The sequence below is a fragment of the Protopterus annectens genome, chromosome 8.part0 (assembly GCF_019279795.1).
Source record: "Protopterus annectens isolate FY-2018-M chromosome 8.part0, PAN1.0, whole genome shotgun sequence".
Classification (NCBI taxonomy): Eukaryota; Metazoa; Chordata; order Ceratodontiformes; family Protopteridae; genus Protopterus; species Protopterus annectens.
The window spans coordinates 548,051,665-548,076,544 of NC_056741.1; the positions used below are offsets into that span (position 1 = coordinate 548,051,665).

At 42.5% G+C, this 24,880-nt stretch overlaps 1 protein-coding gene across 1 annotated transcript in view; it reads right to left on the bottom strand.

Moving 5' to 3' along the window:
* LOC122808922 (thrombospondin type-1 domain-containing protein 4-like) overlaps nucleotides 1-24,880 on the bottom strand; it is a 2,399,573-nt gene that overhangs the window by 190,178 nt on the left and 2,184,515 nt on the right. Inside the window, exon 16 of the mRNA XM_044080057.1 lies at nucleotides 23,031-23,210. Within this exon, the coding sequence (XP_043935992.1) occupies nucleotides 23,031-23,210 (180 nt within the window). The remainder of the gene's footprint in view (nucleotides 1-23,030; nucleotides 23,211-24,880) is intronic.

Consider the following 24,880-nt stretch of genomic DNA (forward strand, 5'->3'; position numbering starts at 1 on the left):
CTAAAGCTAACTATGAAACTAAATCAGCATCCCTAACTAAGGGTAATCACAAGACATTCTTTAGCTAAAAAACAGCAACCGTAATCCCCTTGCACAAAGGGGGTCCCCTCAACCGACTCTGGGAACTATAGACTCATAAGCCTAACAAGCCTTACCTGTAAGGCCATGGAAAGAATCATCATGGAGCTTATCAACAAGGATATAGGAGACCTTCAAACTCTTAACCCGACCCAGTCTGTTTTCGTTAAGGGCAGATCATGCCTGTTAAACCTGGTGGATTTCTTTGAGAATGTCACCAAAGCCCTGGATGAAAGTAAAACAATACATACTGCCCATCTCAACTTAGCTAAGGCCTTTGATACAATCCCCCACTGGGGCATCATTGAGAGACTCACCCAGCTGGGGATCAAACCATACATCATTAGATGGGTAACCAACTGGCTCACTGACAGAATGCATACAGTCAAATAAGAAGTTATGTACTTACCATAACGTTCCACGTGAGTTGTTCTTCTCGCCTTCATTATTACTGATGGGTTCAGAGCTGAGATCCTCGGCTCTGAGTTGGACAATTTGCGAAGCTCGAGGTCTCCAACAGCTCGAGGCCAAAGCCCTATCCCACAGTGCACCACTACATTCCCCAGATCAACTAGCGTAAAAACTACCCTAGAGTTAAAGGAAATCATACAGACCACCTGTGAGAGGAAACTCCTCAGGAGAACCAAAACCAAGACAGACTCTCTTGAACTTCCAGACACTGGATGGGGGTAAGTGGGGGGGTCGTAACAATGAAGGCGAGAAGAACAACTCACACGGAACATTATGGTAAGTACATAACTTCTTTATGTGAAGTTGTTTAATCTCACCTTCATTCTTACTGATGGGTAGCGTCCCCAGCACCACAATCTTGGGTGGCTCACAGCAGTACCTGCTTAAGGACAGCAGACTCAAATGAAGCTCTGTCCCTAGAGGCCTTGTCTACTTTGTAGTGAGAGATAAAGGTATGTGGCTTTGACCAGGTGGCAGCTGCACAAATTGAATCAACTGGTAGCATGGTCAAAAAGACTACAGAAGTAGAAACCGCTCTAGTAGAATGAGCCTTGACATTGTCTTATAATGGAATGCCTGCTTCACGGTAAGTAAAGGATATACAATCAGGGAGCCATTTAGACAAGGTGGATTTAGAAACTGGTGCACCTTTTTTAGAATCCGAGAAGGAGACAAACATCTGATCAGCCCTTCAATGGTCTTTTGTCCTGTCCAAATAGAAGCGAAGTTGTCTATGGATGTCAAGTTTGTGAAGCATATATTCTAACGGATTTGAGTGATTGGGAAAGAAAACGGGTAAATTCAATTGTCTGATTAAGTGTGAATTCTGAACAAACTTTTGGTAAGAATGACAAATTCGTTCTGATGGAAACCCTATCTTTGTGAAATATTAAGTACGGCTGCTTAATAGAAAGGGCTTGCAACTCCAAAATTCTGCATGCTGATGTAATAGCCACCAAGAAAATGTTCTTCCAAGTAAGATATTTCAGCTCACAAGAAGAAGCAGGTTCAAAGGGCGGGAGAATAATCTTGGACAGGACTAGGTTTAAATTTCATGGAGCAGTAGGAGATCTGATCGGTGGTTTTAAGTGCATCGTACCCTTCAAAAAGGCCTTAGCCAACTTATTAGACATAATACCATTTTCAGATGCACCTATATAAAAATTAGAAATAGCAGCCAGTTGGACTTGAATGGTTGCTGCTGCAGCTCCTTCATTGAACAGTTTTGTTAGAAATTCCAAAATATCTGAAATGGATGCCAGAAAAGGGTCAATGTTATTTTGCTGTGCCCAGATGGAAAACCTTTTCCACTTACTGAGATAAAGTTTCCTGGTTAAAGATTTGTGTGACGACAAGAGAATATGTTGAGCCTTTTCTGATAAATTCTGGAACCTGGCTATTCTGGGAACTGGAGCAGCCAAGCTGTCAGTTTGATGGACTGGAGAGAAGGGTGAAGAGCTCTTGATGAGTGGGTCAACAGATCCGGCACTGGGTCCAGTATCCAGTGCTCTTCTAGTAGATGAGGGTTCAGGAAGGGGAACCAAATTTGACAAAGCCAATATGGTGCTATTAAGAAAAGTGTCCTGCCCAGAAAAATGGCTTTTTGTAAGACTTTGGGAATCAGGGGAAAAGGTGAGAAAGCATAAAGGAGTCGCTGGGGCTAATCGTGGACGAGTGCGTCCCTCGGGGGTTGTCCCTGTTGAGGGATCAGAGCAAAATAGCTGCTGCACTGGTGTTTGTGGAGGTGGCAAAAAGATCGCAGCAAGGCTGGCCCCATCTGTGGAAAATCATTTCCGATGCTTCGTTCTTGAGAGACCACTCATGAGGCAACAGAATAGCTCTGCTGAGTCTGTCCTCTATCACACTGGATTTCCCTGGTATGTGCGCTGCTATCAGAAAGCACTGGGTGGACTCTGCCCATTTCCATAATCTTAGAGCCTCTCGACATAAGGGGTAAGATTTGGTTCCTCCTTGTTTGTTCATGTACCAGACTATGGACATGTTGTCTGACTGGATCGCAATTGTGCCTAGAGGAAGAGAGTCTTGAAAAGACTGCAAAGCTAAAAGAACCACTCTAATCTCCAGGACATTTATGTGCAAATGAGCCTCGTGAGCCTGCCATGTACCTTGAGCTGTCCGTCCCTGATAATGCCCCCCCACCTGATCAGGGAGGCGTCCGTGGTCACTGTTGCAACTGGAGCCAGGAGGACAAATGGACGTCCCACAGTCACCGTCTTGGACGTTACCCAGCACCGAAGATCATCCTTGCAAGAGTTGGTAATCAGAACTGGGTGATTCATCGGTAAGTCCTGAAATGTCCATTGTGTGAATAGCAGCCACTGAAGAATGCGCATGTGAGATCTCGCAAGGGGTACTGTAATAATCACTGCTGCCATAGTGCCGAGCAACTTGAGAATCTGTGATGCTGGTGCTTTTTGCCTTGACAGGAGATCCACAATTTGTTGTCGTAGAGTAAGCACTCTTTCTGGAGGGAGCTTCAGGGACATGCTGACCGTGTCTAAGTCTGCTCCTATAAATACTGTACACTGCGATGGCAATAAAAGAAGACTTTTCTGAATTTATCGTAATACCCAGTTGGAAACAAAGATCTAAGGCAGTGTCCCTTGCCCGAATAAGTTGATGCCTGGTGGGAGCTGGAAGGAGCCAGTCGTCCAAGTAAGGAAACACCCGGATTCCTTATGTCTCAAGTGAGCCATGACCACTGCCATACATTTGATGAACACTCTGGGGGCTGTAGTGACACCAAAGGGCAGGGCCCGAAACTGGAAGTGACTGGCTCCCAGCCTGAAGTGCAGATGATCCCTGGATGGCCTGGCTTTTGATATGGTAGTACACATCCTGGAGATCTATAGAGCACATCCAATTGTCCCTCCCTAAGAACGGGAGTATGGACTGAAGTGTGACCATCCAGAACTTCATCTTTACCACATATTTGTTGAGTCTGCTGAGGTCCAAAATAGGTCTCCAGTCCCCTGTCTTCTTTGGTACTTAAAAGAATCTTGAGTAAGTTCCGGATCCTTACTGGTCTGCTGGGACTGGTTGGATGACTCTTTTTTGCAATAGTTTTGGACCTCTACGGATGCCACATCCCATAGACTGGGTGGAACGTCTGGGATTTCTTTTGTTGGTCTTGGTTGTGAAAGAAAGGGGATGGAATATCCTCTGGATATAACGTTTTGTACATCGGTCTTCTGAGATTTTTAGCCAGGTACCTAAGGTACAAAGACAAACGTCCCCCGACTGCCTCCTGAGCAGGACAGTCGGGCCTCCTTTCAGGAGTGCTGATTGGGCTTCCCAAGGAACTGATCCCTCTGCGGACCCCCTCTGCCACGAGGGTATCGTCTTCTGCCATTGCCCCTCTGCCCTGGAGGAGGCTTCACCTTGTGAGTTCGGACAGGCTCCTTGGGTCTTAAGGAACCACATTTCCCCTCCTCATTGACCTTTGGGATAAGGTCTACTAGGGGTAGAAAAATGGACTCCTACGGCAGACAGAGTCTTACCGTCTTGCTCACATCTGGTGAGGGTCTCTTCAACATTTGGTCCAAACAAAGAGGAACCACTGAAAGAGGCATTCACAAACAACGACTTAAAAGGTTCTGCAAAAGAACATAAGCGCATCCAGGAATGTCTTTGCAAAGCAATTCCTGTACCCGCTGCCCTACTCGTTCTATCAACTGCGCAAGACAAGAAGTGCATGGAAGAGTTTATGATGGAATTGAGGGTAGCAAGCTGAGACGTCAATTTGTCCGCCGCTGAATCGGCTACTGCACCCTGGAGAGTATCTCCAAGCACTTTCAGGAGATCTCTCTGAAGCCTTGTGAAGTGGGTTAGATAGTTCAATGACAGAAGGGCAAAGGTCGAAGAACTGAACATGTGCTTCCCGTATCTGTCCATGATCCTAGACTCTCTATTAGGAGGATGGACAGAAGTAGAAGTCTCTGACATCTCTTTTTTAGTGGCTGCCGCCACCACCATGGCATCAACAGGTATGGGGTTTGGATAAGAAAGACTTATCTTGAGGCGCTGAAATGTATTTGTTCGGTCTCTTAGGGAGAGGCTCCATAGAATCCAGCGACTCCTACGCCCTTCGAGACAAAAGATCCATCAACTCATCGAAGGGTGGAGACACCCAAGAGGTGGAGGCTAGGGACCCGAAAGCCTTCAGGAGCACCGATTCATCCATGGTAGGGTTTACGGGCTGCCAGTCACCCCTCTGCTTAAGGATCTCAAGGATATCCCCAAAGGAGATATCCTCAGAGGGGGACCTTGGAGACCCTTCTGATTCCTCCAAATCAGTGTCCGACATGATGGATTCCTCTTCTTCTTACATAACCTCTTCTGAGGGAACCTTCTCAGTGGGAATTTCTGGGGAGGTCTCAGAAGAGCAGGGTTCCCCCAAAGGGGCATCCAGAGGCTCTGGGTCCCTACGCTTATGGTGAATCTGTGGTAGCGGAGAAGATTCATGTGCTTTTTGGGAGGTGGCCATATAAGAGATTGTGGTAGTCTGGGGGGACAAAGCCCTCCTCATGGCACTGAAGGCACCATGGCTCCGATGCGAGGAAGCACCCGGGTCCAAAGACACGGAAGACTCCTTCCGCACCAGAACTGCCTGCTCCGAGCCAGAGGTAGGAGCTGAACTTATCTGTGCCGAAGCCCCAAGGGGAAGAGTTGGAACCGACGTATCGGTTCGACCCTCCCCCTGGAACCAACTGAGTGTCGGCTCCCTGATTCCGCCGCCGGAGCAGAGGGCATCAGGGTTGTCGGTATCGACAGCTCAGAAGAGAGTACTGGTACGGATGATTCCACAAACAACTGAATAACCTCCTCCGGCTCCGATGTCTTGATTCGAGTCTGAGGCTGAGCAGAAACAACAGCAGAGGACTTTGTCGGTTCCGAAGCTGCTTGAGTCGAAGCCGACAGAATTTTAACTAGTGCTGGATCCTGTAAAAGTCTCCGTACCACTAGATCCATGGCTGAATCAGAGAGTGTGGAAGCCAGAGAGGAAACCACCGAGGGAGCCAGTGAACCCAGAATTGGGGATCTCAAGGTAGGAGATACCAGTTCCAAGACTGGGGACCGGCTCCTACCAACTACCTGTACGTTCATTTCTGATGACAATGGAGCCAAGACAGGAGCTTTCTTAGAAGATTTCAGAACTGAAGAGCCCTTCGGACCCGAACTAGTAGAAGAAGCTGGTGAAGAAGGTTTTGGTTGATCCAGAGCAGAATCCAAGTCTGACTGGAAAGCAGACAATCAATTCTCGCTCCACTAACTTAAGTTTCCTTTCAGCCAAGACTCTAGAGCTGAACCCCATGACAAATGGAGCAAACCTCCTGTAAATGGACCTCACCCAAGCAATACACACATGTGGAGTGGCAATCAGTTATCAACATCTTCTGATTACATTCAGGGCATCTTTTAAACCCTGATTTTGCCTTCTCAGACATATTAACAAGGAAAACAACAATACACTGTCAGCAAAAAAAACTAAGTCTAACTGGCTACAAGTACAATAAAGGCAGAATACTGTATCTTTCTAATGTTTATAGCAAACACAGGATAAGCCTAACAGGCTAAGGTGAATAACAGAAAATAGCCTAAAAATGGCTAAGAGCCTAACCGGCTAACAAAAAATTGCAGAACTGCAAAAGCCTAACTCTGCTAAGGATAGGGCAAATAAGCCTAATGGCTAAACACAGACAGTACAAAACAGGGGCCAACGCCCAACAATTAGAGAGATGGTTTATGCAAAAAGGCTATATAATCCGTAAACGGATAAAGTGTCCAAACTACAAGCCTATATAAACACTAACTAACAAGAAATAATAAGATTATTCTGAAAATATTAACACAAAATAGCAAATTATCTCTCCAACGGCCTGAGCTGTAGAGAAATGCATGATCAGTTGCAGCGGCAAACTAGATCTGGGGAATGTAGTGGTGCTTTGTGGGATAGGGCTTTGGCCTCAAGCTGTTAGATACCTCAAGCTTTGCAAATTGGCCGGCTCCGAACCCATCAGTAATAATGAAGGCGAGAAGAACAACTTACATGGAACGTTATGGTAAGTACATAACTTCTTTTTTGACTATACGCATTCTGTCAGTGAGCCAGTTGGCTACCCATCTAATGATGTATGGTTTGATCCCCAGCTGGGTGAGTCTCTCAATGATGCCTGAGTGGGGGATTGTATCAAAGGCCTTAGCTAAGTTGAGATGGGCAGTATGTATTGTTTTGCATTCATCCAAGGCTTTGGTGACATTGCACTGTGGGATAGGGCTTTGGCCTCAAGCTGTTAAGAGTCCCCGAGCTTTGCAAACTGGCCGACTCTCAGCTCCGAACCCATCAGTAAGAATGAAGGCGAGATTGAACAACTTCACATGTTGGGGATTCCACCTTTACCAGCAAACCTGTCACCAATAGTGTTCCACAAGGATCTGTGCCGGGGCCCCTACTATTTTAAATCTATTTCTCAGAATTAAAGGTGAAAGTAGATGGCCTGTGGCTTACCAAGTTCGCTGATAGCTGCAAACTGGGTGCAATCACTGAATCTCCCAAAGATGTCAACATAATACAAAATGGGCTTACACAGACAAATGATTGGTGCCAAAGCCATGGACTTAAAACTTAATGTAAAAAAAATGCATTATTATCCCTCCCCTTTGGCAAAGAAGAAATCCTTGCAAACTACAATATTAATAATACCCCCCTAAGTTCAAACCCAGTGGTGACAAATTTGGGAACATAAGTTGATAGCAGCCTTAACTTTGATCATCATGTGTCCACAGTGGTAAGGAAGGCCTTCTATGCTGCACATCTCATGAGTAATGGCATAGCATCAAAAACGTACCGGGTTAAATCTCCTCTGTATTCATCCCTCACCAGACCAATACTAGAGTACAATGCTCCAGTCTGTATATACCTCACCAGACACCTGCAGCAGCTGGAGAGACCTCATAGGTTTCTCACATAGAAAATTCAGGGCCTTCATCACATGACCTACACAGACAGACTGAAGGCACTGTCACTGTACTCTGTATCATACAGACTTCTTACAGGCAACTTGTGCATGGCCTGCAGAGCAGTCTCGGACCTTGCCTTAATGGAAATGCTGCACATCCGCAAATCAAATGGGACAAGATTCACTTGCCCTAGGGAACTTAACTTAGCCTGCGACATTAACAGGACTTGCTGGAGAGACAGACATGTCTCCCAGAGGTTGCTACTTCTCTGGAACAAACAACCAATTCACGTAAAACAGAGCTCCTCAACGACCCTATTTAAGAGTAACTTGGGACAATTGGATGGTAAACTGTAAATTTACCCCAGAGGTTTCACCTATATCCCTCTTGGATAGGGGCAGTCGGTGCTGATCATAGACTCGTGCGAATACAGACTATACCTCATAGTCTATATCGGAACAAGGGTATAATATGGCTAGGCTTCTAAAGACCCTAGGGCCAATAGCCTAGTAACCACCTATGATCCTATGATCCTTGTGATGACATGGGCAAGTGCCAGCATTGCCAGCTGGAGTTTTGTAAAGAATTATATGTCCTTTGAATATCAAACTGATTTATACAAGATGCTTGTGTTACAAATGCATTAGAACTATATATCATTTGCATATCAAACTGATTTGTACAGATGCTTGCTCTGAAAATGTATTTGTGAGCTTTGCTTGTGTTGAAACGTATCAACAGTGCATCCTGCTGAAATGAAGAGAAAAGCACATGTATTACTGTAGCTGAATTAAATATATATGTTTTAACAGATGATACTGGGACATCAACGGTTAACTAGTTAGCTTGCTTTAAGAAAAATAAGGGAAATTTAAATAAGCTGTTAGATCATTGAAACTGCACCCTACAGTGCTGAACAGGACCACAGACGCTAGATCTGGAAAAAAGCCTTTGTTCATTTGCTCAGTAAAAACAGAGAAAGCCCCATGCACTGCCATAAACATTTAGATGTGTATTGTAGCCATCTATGATAAATTCCTGTCTCAGCTTCAAAGGGAAATACTGTAAGAACCTACACTCAGGTGACCAGATGAGGTCATTCTGCCAGCCCTCTTGGAAATTATATTTTAGATATTACAAAGGGAAATCTCAGAGTATTGAGTATTCTGTTTTGGGGAACCTGACTAGAAAGACCCACACCCACAGCATCTTGTCTTGCAGTAGTAAGTAACTTAACTAGGGAATAGTAATTATTTTAGATTAGTCAGGAATATAGTGAAGTTTAGTTTAGATAGCATTTTTCTTTATTTGTATGAGTCTGTCCATCAATGTTAACTTCAATATTTTCTTTGATTTGAACTCTGTGCTTTACTGTAAATATATATTCAATATTTTCATGTTCTTTTATTATTTACTATTAAATATATTTAAAACGTTTATTGTGGCTTGTCCTTGTAAAAAGTATTTAACCTTTGAGAGGCCCCAAAAGTTCCTCACCAAAAGGATAAAGGGTCTCAAAAATATGTCTTATGCTGCCAGACTGAAAGAACTCCAGCTCTGTTCAGTCGCATACCGCTTGCTCAGAGGTGACCTGTGCCTGACATATAAGGCCATGTCAAACACAGATTTGATGAATATGCTTCACCTCAAAAAATCTAGATCCCTCAGAACCACAAGGGCGGGAGACTTAAACCTTGACATGGTTATTAATAGAACGTGCTGGAGGGACAGATTCATCACCCAGAGACTCCCTATGCTGTGGAACAAAATCCCGGTACATGTGAGGCAGAGCACCTCGCTGGCCTTGTTCAAGAGGAGTCTTGACCAATGGATGGGAGATCGCAGATATACCCCAGGGATTACTTCAGTGTCACTGCTTGACAGAGGCACAGCAAAATAATAGGCATAGTTTTCTTCAAGCTAAAGGGGTGGCGAAAGCCACATAACTATGGGCTAGGCTTATAAATGCCCTTGGGCAGATAGCCTAGTATGAACCTATGAACCTATGAACCTATGAGATTACTTATATTTAGATGATGACACTCTGTGGGCCACTCCAGAAGGCCTAGCCATCTTGGTCAACTACTACCATTTGCTTTAGTATTAATATTACACAGTATATAAACTTTGTTAAGGGCCTTAGAGTAGCTGATTGTGGAGTATCTGGTGGCGTTGAATCTAACTTCTAGTCTGGGCAAAGCTGGCAGAGCAGGTAATCTGTGCCAGCCTTTCCCAGGTGTGTGTGTGTGTGTGTGTGTGTGTGTGTGTGTGTGTGTGTGTGTGAGAGTGAGAGTGAAAATTACATCTTAAAAAGTGTGTGTATCAGCTACTTAGGGCAGGGACAAGATGCACTGGGTTCACAGAGAGGGTACTGGAGGGCTTGGCTTGGACACTCAGCTGAGGACCTAACCCTAGAGCTGTACTAGTGGGGAATCCTACTGGGGACCTGGAGGAAGACATCCAGACCCCGGGCTGAGTGTGTTCCTGGAATGCTCTTAAAGGAAATTGTACTTGATGCAGAGAGGCCTGCATCTGGAAATACTGAGTGTATCCAACTGTATTCCAAGTGCACATCCTTCATCAGTGTCAGTGGTGAGGATTTAGGCTCCTTGCTTACTGCCCAAGCATATGGACATCATATATCGGTGGCCTTCACATACTGACAGCAGTGGTGGGCATCACATATTGGTTGGCAGTGGTGGGATCATCACATGCTCACATACTGTTGAGTAGTAGTGTGGATATTAATTGAACTCATGCAGCCTGTAAGCAGTGGTCACTAAAGAAGGTGTTTGTACTCTCAAGCAGCCACAAAGTAGACATCCAGAGTTTCATATCATAACAGTTTTATTTATTTACTTTTTGTTAGCACAGTTATTCAGGGAGAGCAGGCAAGGATGTCAACAGAGGATTATGGCAAGCTGACAAGTAACTAGTTGGCTGAGATGTGCTAAGCCAAAGGATTGGTGCATGCTAACCTGACTAAAGGGTAAAGGACTGCAGCCTTAATCACAGCTGCAGCACAGACCAGAAACCAGGAGGACGGCCAGTCTGTTGATGGGGACTTGCAGCTCTCAGAAACAGGACAGTTCAACTTTTCCTCAGAGAAGTTTCAAACCCACCTGGAGTTAAAGAGACTTGAACTGGAAGCCAAACGGTTGGAATTAGAATCAGCAGAGCAGATGTGGCATTTGGAGGCTGAAGAAAAAGAGAGAATGAGACGTCCGGAAGCCGAAGAAAATTTGAGAGGTAGAGGCGACATGAAAAGGAAATGCTGACCCTTCGCCAGGGTCATGGAGGTAATGGGGAAGGGAATAACCGTAATCCAGAAGAAATAAAGATCAGTAAACTTCTTCCTCAGTACCAAGAAGGTGATAATTTTGATAGTTTTATTCATATATTTGAAACAGTATGCAAACCGTATAATGTTGACAAAGGGCTCTGGATATGGTTCCTGACCCCCTTACTCCATGGTAAAGCTGTAACTGCTGTTTCTAAATTGTCTGATACTGATTGCTTAAATTATAATACAGTTAAAAATGTTTATTGGAATGCTTTAAGTTAATACTTGAAGCTTACAGAAAAAAGTTTCAAGAGCACAGGCACAAAGCAGATGAAAGTGTATGTGATTATATTGCTGAACTAAGCACTTATTCTCATATGTGGGTGAGTGGGTGTCAGGTCACCACTTTTCAAGGGCTGGCAGGCATTTTGGCGAGGGAACAAGTCATTAGCATTTTGCCTGAGGACATGAGAATCTGGTTGACAGATAGGGAATGCAACTTTGCATATGAGTTGGGGAAAAAGGAGACCTATACCTGGCAAGCAGGGCATCACTGCACAGGAAAGGGATACCTAATGCTGCACATGGATATAAGGGAACCCATGGTGGGCAGCCTAAACCTCTCCAACACAGTCCACCTGTAACAGGGGAAGCCACTAGTTTAGGTACACAGCCAGGATCAAGGGTTAAATGTTTTAAATGTAACCAGTGGGGCCATGTAGCATACAGGTATCCATGGAGGCAAGGTGGGGAACAAAAGGCGGAGAAAGTCAGCAAGTGGGAATAACAGAATGCCAGTAAGCTGTCTGGAGAGAAGAGGAGTACCAAACAACCAGCAGAGTTTATATCTGATCTTGGGTGGATGGAAAACAGGCTACTGCCAAGAGAGATACAGCCTCTGATACAACTATTGTGAAGCGTGCAGTGGTTAAAGAGGGGCAGTACTTGCTTGGGCAGTCCACTCTAGAGCTTTAGGAGGGATCTCATTCCAAACGTCTTTGGCCAGGGTTCACCTTGACTGGGAGGGTGGAAAAGGAAGCAAGGCAGTAGGTGTGTTTGAGGATATCCCTGCAGATGTCTTGATAAGGAATGATTCTGATAATGCAGTACCTCGTGTGCATGCAGTGGCATGCAGTCATGCTTGGAGACAGGCATGTGGGTCTGGTATCCTGTGGGAGACCCAGACACACTGCACACCTGAAGCCAGGACTGGTGATGTGGCTACTTCAGGGAGGGAGCTACACTGTAGCAGTGAAACTGAATGTGAGCCACAGTTGCTGGTGGGTACTGATGTTCCCTTGGACAGAGTGACTGCAAGGGCAGAGGTGAGTAGAAGTACCCAGGCTGACAGTGAAGCACCGCTGTTAGAGGAAGGGGAGCTGGGAAGAGTTACAAAGAGAGAGTTGAGACAGGCTCAGCTCTCAGACCCTACATTACAAGGCTTGAGGAAGGTAGCTAGGGAGGCACCTGATTCTCAAGGAAAAGGGGATTCTGTATACTGGAACAAAGGGTTACTGTACAGAGACTGGACCCCTGAGGGAGGGCTAGAAGGTGAGGTAGTAATACAGCATCTGGCAGTTTCCAGAGTCTACTACCTGGCACTTCTAGCCATAGCCCATGACATTCCTTTTGCAGGTCAAATGGGCATAAAGCATACCAAGAGACGTATTATGCAGAACTTTTACTGGTCTGGGATTGCCAGAGATTTAGCAGGGTACTGCAGGACCTGTGAGCATTGCCAAAAAGTAGGAATGGCAGGAGACAAGGTCAAAGCTCTTTTGATGAGCCATTTCAGAGGGTAGCTATGGATACTGTGGGGCCTCTGAGTACCTCAAGTTCCACAGGAAAGAAGTATATACTAGTGGAAATACAGGGAAGAACTATGCTAGTGGAAATACATTACGCTACTATAAATCCTGAGGCAGTGGCTCTGCCCTCCACAGAGGCAGAGAAGGTGGCAAATGCTTTGTTAGAGATTTTCAACAGGGTAGGTTCCCAAGAAAAATACTGACTGACAGGGGTGCCAATTTCATGTCATACCTGCTAGCTTTTCTGTGGGAGTGCTGTGGGGTGAAGCACCTAAAGACAACCCCTTATCCCCCAGACTAATGGTCTTGTGGAGAGGTTAAACTCTGCACTAAAGACCATGCTATGGACGTTGCAGACCAGTTTAAGAGATGCTGGGACAAATATCTGCCTCCTCTGTTTGCTTACAGAGAGGTACCCCAAGAATCCACTGGGTTTTCACCTTTGAAATGTTGTATGGGCATAGGGTATGGGGACATTTAGATTTGATTCGTGATGAGTGGGAGGGTTAGTGTGAATCCCACAATGAGTCTGTTGTGGCATATGTCCTAAACCTCAAGACAAGGCTTAGGGAGCTCACAGGCTTGGCCCAGGAGAACCTGGCAGGAGCCCAACAGCAGAAAAAGGTCTGATATGACAGGAATGCTCAAGTCAGAGAGAATGCTGTGGGACAGCAGATGATGGTGCTCATTCCTGTCGGACACAATAAGCAGTAGGCAGCTAGGGAGGGACCCTTCAAGGTGGTAAGGAAGGTCAATGATGTGAAATACATGGTAGAACTGCTTGGCAAGAGGCATGGGCACAAACTGTACCATGTTAACTTGACAAAGCCTTGCCATGATAAGGAGGCCCTTGTGCTGAGTATTTGCAGTGGATGGCAGGAGGAGTCTGAGGAGGATCTTGTGACTGATCTCCTCAGTGAGGCTCAGACTGACAACTCAATGGAAGGGGTAGCAATGTCCCAGTGACTATCCTCTACCCAGACTCGAGAAATCCGAGCAGTGTTACAGGAGTTTGGAGACATGTTCACTGGGAAACCAGGGTGCACCCACCTGGTGCAGCACCATGTGGATACATGGCCCCAAAGACCTACAAATCAGGCCCCTTACAGGGTGCCTGAGTGAGTCAGGCAGACTCTAAGGGAGGAGAAACAGGAGATGTTGGAACTGGGAGTAATCCAGGAGTCCAGCAGTGCCTTGGCCTTCCCAGCGGTGATGGTACCAAAGAAGGATGGCAGCACCAGGTTCTGTGTGGACTACAGGAAACTAAATAGTCAGCAGCTATGGAGCTAAGTACCCTCCAATGCCTCAGTATTCAGAGACTATATGAAGGCTAATCTACTAAAACCTGTTAAAAAGCCCTTCCATCCCAACAATATCACTGCTTGTGCGGAATCTTTACTACCAAGTTCTATGCACATGTAAATATATGTATAGATGCACCCGACCCCCTTCAGAAATAAATACAACACAGAATTCAAAAATAAACTCTTATGGTGGAGCTCTAATTTAAACATGCTCTATAATAAATTAAAAAAACACTCATTGCAAGCAAAATAAATGTAACTTGCAAGAAGCCAAAAGCACACTTGCCGACAAAATAAAGAACTCTGAATCCTGATCAAATCAACCAAAGCCAGATATTAAGTAAATATGGCCACCCAGGCAAAAGATAACCACAAAGCCTTCTTTAACTATTTCTGAACTCTCAGAAGCAATACTCAGCACTGTACAGAGCTAATAATAAATTATATCCCCTTCATGTGAAAGAGAGTACTTCTTTACTCTAATCAAACGTAACATGGACAAACGGATGAGTAGCCTTAAATTCACACCTGGTTTACTACCTATGGCCCTCATGGACAGGTGAAACATGTAAGTACCCAACATTTACTTGTATGACCTGTGTATGGTGAGTCACACTGCAAAATGTAAGGGCTAATAATTACTATGGGAATGCAGGTCCAGGTTTCTTAAGATCCTCACAGATCAATAGCCTAGTACGTATCCATGAACTAAAACTGCAGTTCACCAGAAGCACCGACAGATGTCTTCCTTTTAGTCTTCCATCTTTTTTCTTCACAAAAAATGGGACTTCAGCCTTTTAAGCTGTCTAGTCTTAGGAGCCTTCTTTAATTTATTTTTACTATTTATTTACACTTTTGTTACTGGGATGTCCAACTGGGTTTTAATCCATTTTTCAGATGCAAGCTCGGGAGAAGCACTTCAGTAACATTATTAAGAAAATATAAAATAAGGCTAAATATTTTTGTAGAACAGGAACAAAAAAACTCAGTCAAATGTGTATGAACAAAAAATTATAACTATTTCAATTAGAAATGTTGAACTAAATCAATTATATACAAAACGTATGTAAGAAACGTATAACTTCCACTATGACTCCCTGAGTTACAACTTCCTAAGAAGCCAACTTGGCAAGCACAACTGCTGAAGAAATCAACTCCATGAAATAATTAAAAGTGCTTTTCTTTTTTTGTAGGGGACTCCCATGCCTCCCCAAACACATATATATTAACTGCATGGACATTCAAACACAAGGAAAGGAAAAATCTGCCAAAAGAAAGGAATTACTGCCAGCACACACTGAAACCATACCAGCAGTGATTTCTTAAGGAAAACTGGAATCAAGGAGTTTAACTCTGGCAGACTATGCTCTTCAAGTTGGCTTCTCAGGGAACAGTAAACAAAGGAACAATAATGCAGCCAATTACATCATAATTAACATATTTTGTGTGTTACATACTTACTGTTTTGTGTTAAACCTCTATACTGTTAACAAGCATTCGTTTTAACCAGACCAGACTCCCTTGGGAAAATGGGTTGAACTTGGCTAGGCCTGTAAGGGCCCTGGGGCTGTGTTAGCAGATGAAAGTGTATGTGATTATATTGCTGAACTAAGCACTTATTCTCATATGTGGGTGAGTGGGTGTCAGGTCACCACTTTTCAAGGGCTGGCAGGCATTTTGGCGAGGGAACAAGTCATTAGCATTTTGCCTGAGGACATGAGAATCTGGTTGACAGATAGGGAATGCAACTTTGCATATGAGTTGGGGAAAAAGGAGACCTATACCTGGCAAGCAGGGCATCACTGCACAGGAAAGGGATACCTAATGCTGCACATGGATATAAGGGAACCCATGGTGGGCAGCCTAAACCTCTCCAACACAGTCCACCTGTAACAGGGGAAGCCACTAGTTTAGGTACACAGCCAGGATCAAGGGTTAAATGTTTTAAATGTAACCAGTGGGGCCATGTAGCATACAGGTATCCATGGAGGCAAGGTGGGGAACAAAAGGCGGAGAAAGTCAGCAAGTGGGAATAACAGAATGCCAGTAAGCTGTCTGGAGAGAAGAGGAGTACCAAACAACCAGCAGAGTTTATATCTGATCTTGGGTGGATGGAAAACAGGCTACTGCCAAGAGAGATACAGCCTCTGATACAACTATTGTGAAGCTGCAGTGGTTAAAGAGGGGCAGTACTTGCTTGGGCAGTCCACTCTAGAGCTTTAGGAGGGATCTCATTCCAAACGTCTTTGGCCAGGGTTCACCTTGACTGGGAGGGTGGAAAAGGAAGCAAGGCAGTAGGTGTGTTTGAGGATATCCCTGCAGATGTCTTGATAAGGAATGATTCTGATAATGCAGTACCTCGTGTGCATGCAGTGGCATGCAGTCATGCTTGGAGACAGGCATGTGGGTCTGGTATCCTGTGGGAGACCCAGACACACTGCACACCTGAAGCCAGGACTGGTGATGTGGCTACTTCAGGGAGGGAGCTACACTGTAGCAGTGAAACTGAATGTGAGCCACAGTTGCTGGTGGGTACTGATGTTCCCTTGGACAGAGTGACTGCAAGGGCAGAGGTGAGTAGAAGTACCCAGGCTGACAGTGAAGCACCGCTGTTAGAGGAAGGGGAGCTGGGAAGAGTTACAAAGAGAGAGTTGAGACAGGCTCAGCTCTCAGACCCTACATTACAAGGCTTGAGGAAGGTAGCTAGGGAGGCACCTGATTCTCAAGGAAAAGGGGATTCTGTATACTGGAACAAAGGGTTACTGTACAGAGACTGGACCCCTGAGGGAGGGCTAGAAGGTGAGGTAGTAATACAGCATCTGGCAGTTTCCAGAGTCTACTACCTGGCACTTCTAGCCATAGCCCATGACATTCCTTTTGCAGGTCAAATGGGCATAAAGCATACCAAGAGACGTATTATGCAGAACTTTTACTGGTCTGGGATTGCCAGAGATTTAGCAGGGTACTGCAGGACCTGTGAGCATTGCCAAAAAGTAGGAATGGCAGGAGACAAGGTCAAAGCTCTTTTGATGAGCCATTTCAGAGGGTAGCTATGGATACTGTGGGGCCTCTGAGTACCTCAAGTTCCACAGGAAAGAAGTATATACTAGTGGAAATACAGGGAAGAACTATGCTAGTGGAAATACATTACGCTACTATAAATCCTGAGGCAGTGGCTCTGCCCTCCACAGAGGCAGAGAAGGTGGCAAATGCTTTGTTAGAGATTTTCAACAGGGTAGGTTCCCAAGAAAAATACTGACTGACAGGGGTGCCAATTTCATGTCATACCTGCTAGCTTTTCTGTGGGAGTGCTGTGGGGTGAAGCACCTAAAGACAACCCCTTATCCCCCAGACTAATGGTCTTGTGGAGAGGTTAAACTCTGCACTAAAGACCATGCTATGGACGTTTGCAGACCAGTTTAAGAGATGCTGGGACAAATATCTGCCTCCTCTGTTTGCTTACAGAGAGGTACCCCAAGAATCCACTGGGTTTTCACCTTTGAAATGTTGTATGGGCATAGGGTATGGGGACATTTAGATTTGATTCGTGATGAGTGGGAGGGTTAGTGTGAATCCCACAATGAGTCTGTTGTGGCATATGTCCTAAACCTCAAGACAAGGCTTAGGGAGCTCACAGGCTTGGCCCAGGAGAACCTGGCAGGAGCCCAACAGCAGAAAAAGGTCTGATATGACAGGAATGCTCAAGTCAGAGAGAATGCTGTGGGACAGCAGATGATGGTGCTCATTCCTGTCGGACACAATAAGCAGTAGGCAGCTAGGGAGGGACCCTTCAAGGTGGTAAGGAAGGTCAATGATGTGAAATACATGGTAGAACTGCTTGGCAAGAGGCATGGGCACAAACTGTACCATGTTAACTTGACAAAGCCTTGCCATGATAAGGAGGCCCTTGTGCTGAGTATTTGCAGTGGATGGCAGGAGGAGTCTGAGGAGGATCTTGTGACTGATCTCCTCAGTGAGGCTCAGACTGACAACTCAATGGAAGGGGTAGCAATGTCCCAGTGACTATCCTCTACCCAGACTCGAGAAATCCGAGCAGTGTTACAGGAGTTTGGAGACATGTTCACTGGGAAACCAGGGTGCACCCACCTGGTGCAGCACCATGTGGATACATGGCCCCAAAGACCTACAAATCAGGCCCCTTACAGGGTGCCTGAGTGAGTCAGGCAGACTCTAAGGGAGGAGAAACAGGAGATGTTGGAACTGGGAGTAATCCAGGAGTCCAGCAGTGCCTTGGCCTTCCCAGCGGTGATGGTACCAAAGAAGGATGGCAGCACCAGGTTCTGTGTGGACTACAGGAAACTAAATAGTCAGCAGCTATGGAGCTAAGTACCCTCCAATGCCTCAGTATTCAGAGACTATATGAAGGCTAATCTACTAAAACCTGTTAAAAAGCCCCTTCCATCCCAACAATATCACTGCTTGTGCGGAATCTTTACTACCAAGTTCTATGCACATGTAAATATATGTATAGATGCACCCGACCCCCTTCAGAAATAAATACAACACAGAATTCAAAAATAAACTCTTATGGTGGAGCTCTAATTTAAACATGCTCTATAATAAATTAAAAAAACACTCATTGCAAGCAAAAATAAATGTAACTTGCAAGAAGCCAAAAGCACACTTGCCGACAAAATAAAGAACTCTGAATCCTGATCAAATCAACCAAAGCCAGATATTAAGTAAATATGGCCACCCAGGCAAAAGATAACCACAAAGCCTTCTTTAACTATTTCTGAACTCTCAGAAGCAATACTCAGCACTGTACAGAGCTAATAATAAATTATATCCCCTTCATGTGAAAGAGAGTACTTCTTTACTCTAATCAAACGTAACATGGACAAACGGATGAGTAGCCTTAAATTCACACCTGGTTTACTACCTATGGCCCTCATGGACAGGTGAAACATGTAAGTACCCAACATTTACTTGTATGACCTGTGTATGGTGAGTCACACTGCAAAATGTAAGGGCTAATAATTACTATGGGAATGCAGGTCCAGGTTTCTTAAGATCCTCACAGATCAATAGCCTAGTACGTATCCATGAACTAAAACTGCAGTTCACCAGAAGCACCGACAGATGTCTTCCTTTTAGTCTTCCATCTTTTTTCTTCACAAAAAATGGGACTTCAGCCTTTTAAGCTGTCTAGTCTTAGGAGCCTTCTTTAATTTATTTTTACTATTTATTTACACTTTTGTTACTGGGATGTCCAACTGGGTTTTAATCCATTTTTCAGATGCAAGCTCGGGAGAAGCACTTCAGTAACATTATTAAGAAAATATAAAATAAGGCTAAATATTTTTGTAGAACAGGAACAAAAAAACTCAGTCAAATGTGTATGAACAAAAAATTATAACTATTTCAATTAGAAATGTTGAACTAAATCAATTATATACAAAACGTATGTAAGAAACGTATAACTTCCACTATGACTCCCTGAGTTACAACTTCCTAAGAAGCCAACTTGGCAAGCACAACTGCTGAAGAAATCAACTCCATGAAATAATTAAAAGTGCTTTTCTTTTTTTGTAGGGGACTCCCATGCCTCCCCAAACACATATATATTAACTGCATGGACATTCAAACACAAGGAAAGGAAAAATCTGCCAAAAGAAAGGAATTACTGCCAGCACACACTGAAACCATACCAGCAGTGATTTCTTAAGGAAAACTGGAATCAAGGAGTTTAACTCTGGCAGACTATGCTCTTCAAGTTGGCTTCTCAGGGAACAGTAAACAAAGGAACAATAATGCAGCCAATTACATCATAATTAACATATTTTGTGTGTTACATACTTACTGTTTTGTGTTAAACCTCTATACTGTTAACAAGCATTCGTTTTAACCAGACCAGACTCCCTTGGGAAAATGGGTTGAACTTGGCTAGGCCTGTAAGGGCCCTGGGGCTGTGTTAGCCTAGTAACCTCCTATGAGCCTATGATATACTATGTCACGATTCTTGATTAAATGCATTATAGGCATGATACAAACAGACATATGTTCTGGCATTTTTTTTACATACATCATATGCATATATACACACACACACACATATATATATATATATATATATACACACACACACACACACACACACACACACACACACACACACAATATAAAAGAAACTTGATCATTTTTGGCCAGATAAAAGTCATTTGGAGTAGCAGCACAACAAATATGTAATGTTTTCATTATTATTACGGTAGGTGTTCACAGTGGTTAAGCGGGTGGGGGGGGGGGGTGCAGCCACCCCAGACGCAAGGTGTTGGGGGAGTGATTTGCAAATGCTGATCAATAGTGCAGTGCCGGCATTCAGAAATGAATGCTGGCAAACATTTATGGTCAGGGCTGAACCATAACTTGTACAAAGCAGTTTGCTACAGTTTTCAAAGAGGAATGAACTTTTTTTTTTTTTGCTCTTCTCATCTTAAAAGTCAAGGGGAGTCAAATAAGGGAAACAGCAAGGAAATGTATAACCAGAAGATGGAACTTAAACATAACACCAACAATGGAAGATTTCTACACACTACTGAAGAGCTCAATTTTGATGGAAATGAAAATCAAGGAGCTACGGATTTTTCCTAGGCCATTGGTTAACAACCCATGGAAAAAAGGTGCGTCACTGATTGACACTTTACATCTATAAACTGATATCCTCTGATAAATAGTTTGTTGTATTCAAATATGACTTCTTTCATTTAATACAGTTATTGTTGTCAGGCTGGTGTATATATTGTATATAGTTATGCAATTTATTATTTATAATATGTTACAGAATTATATATCATTTTTTTTTAAATAAAAAAAAAATCTGAGTAAAAAAAAAAATAAGGGAAACAGCACAGGGCATAAGAATAGGTAGCTATGGATCTGGGTGTTCAAACAGCTGGATGTGACTTGTTTTTTAAAGTGTAGATCTAATGTGTTTTTTTAAAGTAGTAACATTTTCCATGTCTATAATTGCTGGTTAAAGCTGGTATCAGATATGACAAAAGTACTTTTTAAAAAGGGTAGAACTGTAAGAGTTATACATTCTGAAGGGTTTTATTGGTACTTTTTGCTGATTATCATAGTGAAAGAATAGGGTTAATGTTCAATAAACTGACAAGTGGAAAGTTTTGGCTCAGGTTTAAAACGTTGTTAGCATTACAAGGGGAAGCAGTTTAATCTACTTTGTAATACAAGACCAAGCTTATTTTTTGAGAAGAGTACAGTGATAAAATCTGTAAAAGTGCTTTCACGTATTAATACCAAGTTCATAAATTCATAAGTTATTGTGCTATATTCTGTTCACATGAACATTAAGTAACACTGATTCACATATACTCGGATCATATTCTAAATCATCTGCCTAATAATGTAAAGTTTGTAAACTGATCTTGAATTGTGTTATACTGTCCAATTGCCTTATAAAGATGGGCTGTTTATTCCATAAAGCAACATATCTAAGATTTAAGAAGGAAGATCTTGAGGTCGTGTTAAATCTAGGGAAGTGAAATCTTAACTCAGTAAACCAGAGTTCAGGTTTACTCCGACACGTTTCAATGTCCAACAGGGTTTGTAGATATTTGCCATGAAACAGCTTATAGGCAAAGATAAATTAGCCCCTAATTTATCTGTAACTCCGTGAGTATAACTTGAGATATTTACGTCCTTCTTTATATGTCATTTTCTTTGGCAATTTCCTTTGGACTGATTCTAATCTATTTAATTTTTTCCTAGTACATACACAAGATATACTATTATACTCCAATTTAGGTCTTACATAGCATATATATAAGAATGCTAAAATAGATAAGTTACTTATTACTACATTCCTAACCATAATACCTATTTGCTTTACAACTAGGCTTGTAATGGTGTCAACATGTACACTGAATGAAAAGTGGTTTAATATACCCAAGTCCGTATAATGATTCACTACCTAAAGTGTATTTTATATGAATGAAATTGGTCCACACCATGTGTGACCCTCCCAAAGTAAAAGGCACATTAAGACATTAAATGGAAATCTTACTGGAATCCTTCAGCTACCACAAGCTCACTTCCATAAAGCCTTTGCTTATTATGATGTCAAAATGATACCACAGTAGTAACATTTACTTAGTTATTTGTATTTTGTTTACTGGAAGTTCTAACTGGGCAGAGTCCATTTGCATCTGAAGCATGAGTCCATTCTTGACAAAAGGCTATGGAGAAAAATTCCAGATGCAGAGATGTACATGCTAATGTTTAAGTGCACAGGCAGCTATTTTGTTGTACATGCTTCCTAATACTATCATCACGGCTGGATGCCTCAGAGTTAAAGGATTTTTTTTCTTTTTAACTATTTTTTTCCTTTTCACAGAGTTTGTATACTCTCATTAAACTTAGATCTCAGGCATATAGGGTTTGAACCTCACACAAGGGATTGCTTCCACCAATATGCAGTTTTTAATTACGCAGGATGTCATTTGCAACATTTTATAAAAACATTTTGTGAATTTTACGTTTCGTTTACAATATTCTAAAAAATGACATTGTGAGACATGCTGTTTTGTTATAGTGTTGTTTGAAGAATGGTTTGATGAAGAGTGCAAATACTCATCACGTAGTAATGAAGTCAAACAGGAATATCCTGCTAATAATGCTTTAAAAGCTTTCATGAAGATGGATTTTTGTGGGCTTTGACATAGTTGTAAAGTTAAACTGCTCCACAGTTTAGATGACACTGTGGAAAAATAAAGTACCCGTAAAAATTTACCTGATGTTCTTGGAAATATGCAATTACAAAATGCCTATTGAAAAAAAAAGTAGATTTACAAAATGCTCATTTTAAAAATAATTTGCAATGGCGCTTTTCTGGTTTGCCGTTGAACAAATTCTTTTAAGTTTAGCTCCACATGTTCCCACATCACAGCTGGCATTTAAGTATGGCATTTTCTTTTCAAACTTAACAGAAGTCATAAGCGAAAATGTCTCAGCTCAAAAGGGGACATTACAATATCAAAAGGTTTGATAAGTAAATTCTAGTCTCACAGAAACAGATTGCTCAGTATGCCATTGAACAGCAAAAATTAAATAATCTCTCTTGCTTACAGTACTCCACTGTGTTGTGTACCATCTCGCCTTGCACGACTCAATCTCACAGGGCTGGATTGAGGCAGGTTTCTCCAGATGAACACATTCAGATGGATCGGTCAACTTAAAGTCAGTTCCCAGTTTACTAATGCAGATAATGTCACGGCGCTGTGTTCCCACACCACATTCAGTAGAACACTATAATAGGAAAAAAAAAAATCTGTCAATACCAAATTCTAACCTGCACCATATGTGGGCTACAATAGCTATAGTTAAAAATATGCAGTCATCAGTAATGAATTATGAAGTACAGCGCAAGAAGAAATGAAGGCAGTACTCAAAATGGTACTCTTAATTAGAACGGTCATCGTTTCAGATGTAAAAAGTGAAATACAGAAGGTGTGGCCAAAATGATATGGGCCAGAAGCACAAACATGACAAGGGGTACCAATTTGCAAAGCTTTAAAAATCATGCATTTATAAACACCAAGCCAGCTCACATGCATTTAGAGGATATATCATCTAGCGTGCATGTAAATAAATAAATAAATAAATAAATAAACTACTATGTTTACATATCACTCAATTGTAGAAAGCATGCTTACTTCTGGACCTGGTTCCTGACCCAGAGACTCCCCAGACTCTGGAATAGATTGCCCATACATGTCAAGCAGAGTGCCTCTTTGGCCCTCTTCAAAAGGAACCTTAATGATTGGATGGGAGAAAGGAAATTCACCCCCGGGGAACACGTCAGTCGCCCTGCTAGACAGGGATCCAGGGAAGTAAATAGTGTGGGAAGAAATAGCCAAGGAATTGTTATGGCTAGGCCTGTATAGGTCCTAGGGTTGATAGCCTAGTACCAACCTATGAACTTAGTAATCACATATACAAAAATATATAATGTCAAGATAGAAATGCACAACAGTATCCAACCCTCTCTCCAAAATTGTTTGAAATGTATATGTAAAATACAATGAACAGTGATTAACAATTTATAACACAAAAATGCTAACACCCGCCCATTACTAGATTAAAGGTATATTAAAAATAATCACAAGAGAAGTGTTCAGCACAGCTCTTGATTACCTGGAGAAAATGTAATTAACAAACATACAGCTATGTTTATTAGAGGTACACAAAAAGTTAAAACAAAAGCGAAAAATCATCTCCAGTCATATTTACTGTATGTATTCTGTAAGAGCAGTGAAACATGCAGACATCCACAAGACATATTAGTACATGGAAATCATAACTACTATAATTAGTCAACAACAGATTACAGGCTTTTTGCCCAAATAAATGAAAATATAAACAGCATCAATAACATGACTACCTATTTCAGGGTCAACAAAAGAATGCAAACATGATGCAAAATTTGCAATAGCACTCAGAATATGACATGCAAGTTAATTTTAGTTTTCATATTATGCAAATAAAAATTAACCCACAAATCTACTACTAATAAAAAAATGCAAAATAACTAAAATCAACTGAAAAAAGCACAATATCATAAAATTACAAAATGGTGTTTTAATTTTTTTTTTTTTTGCCTGAAGGCAGAACTTGTTTCAATCCCACACACCCCTATTTAAAAATACCAAACACTGTTACATAACTATGGAGAAAGACCTATGACCACCAGTGCTGAAAAATTACTCCTGTTCTCTGTCTGCAACACGGTATCAACTACAGTTAAAAGATCACAAGAACTACAACTCTAGTTCCTGATTTTGTAAGCGATGAGTCTTAATTTCTGCGGCAACAAACTTGAAACCTTCACGTTTACCTAAACCATCTAAATTAAATCATATATCCATGGAACACATACAAAGAATTCTGATTCTGTGTAAAAATAAGTGACGATAATG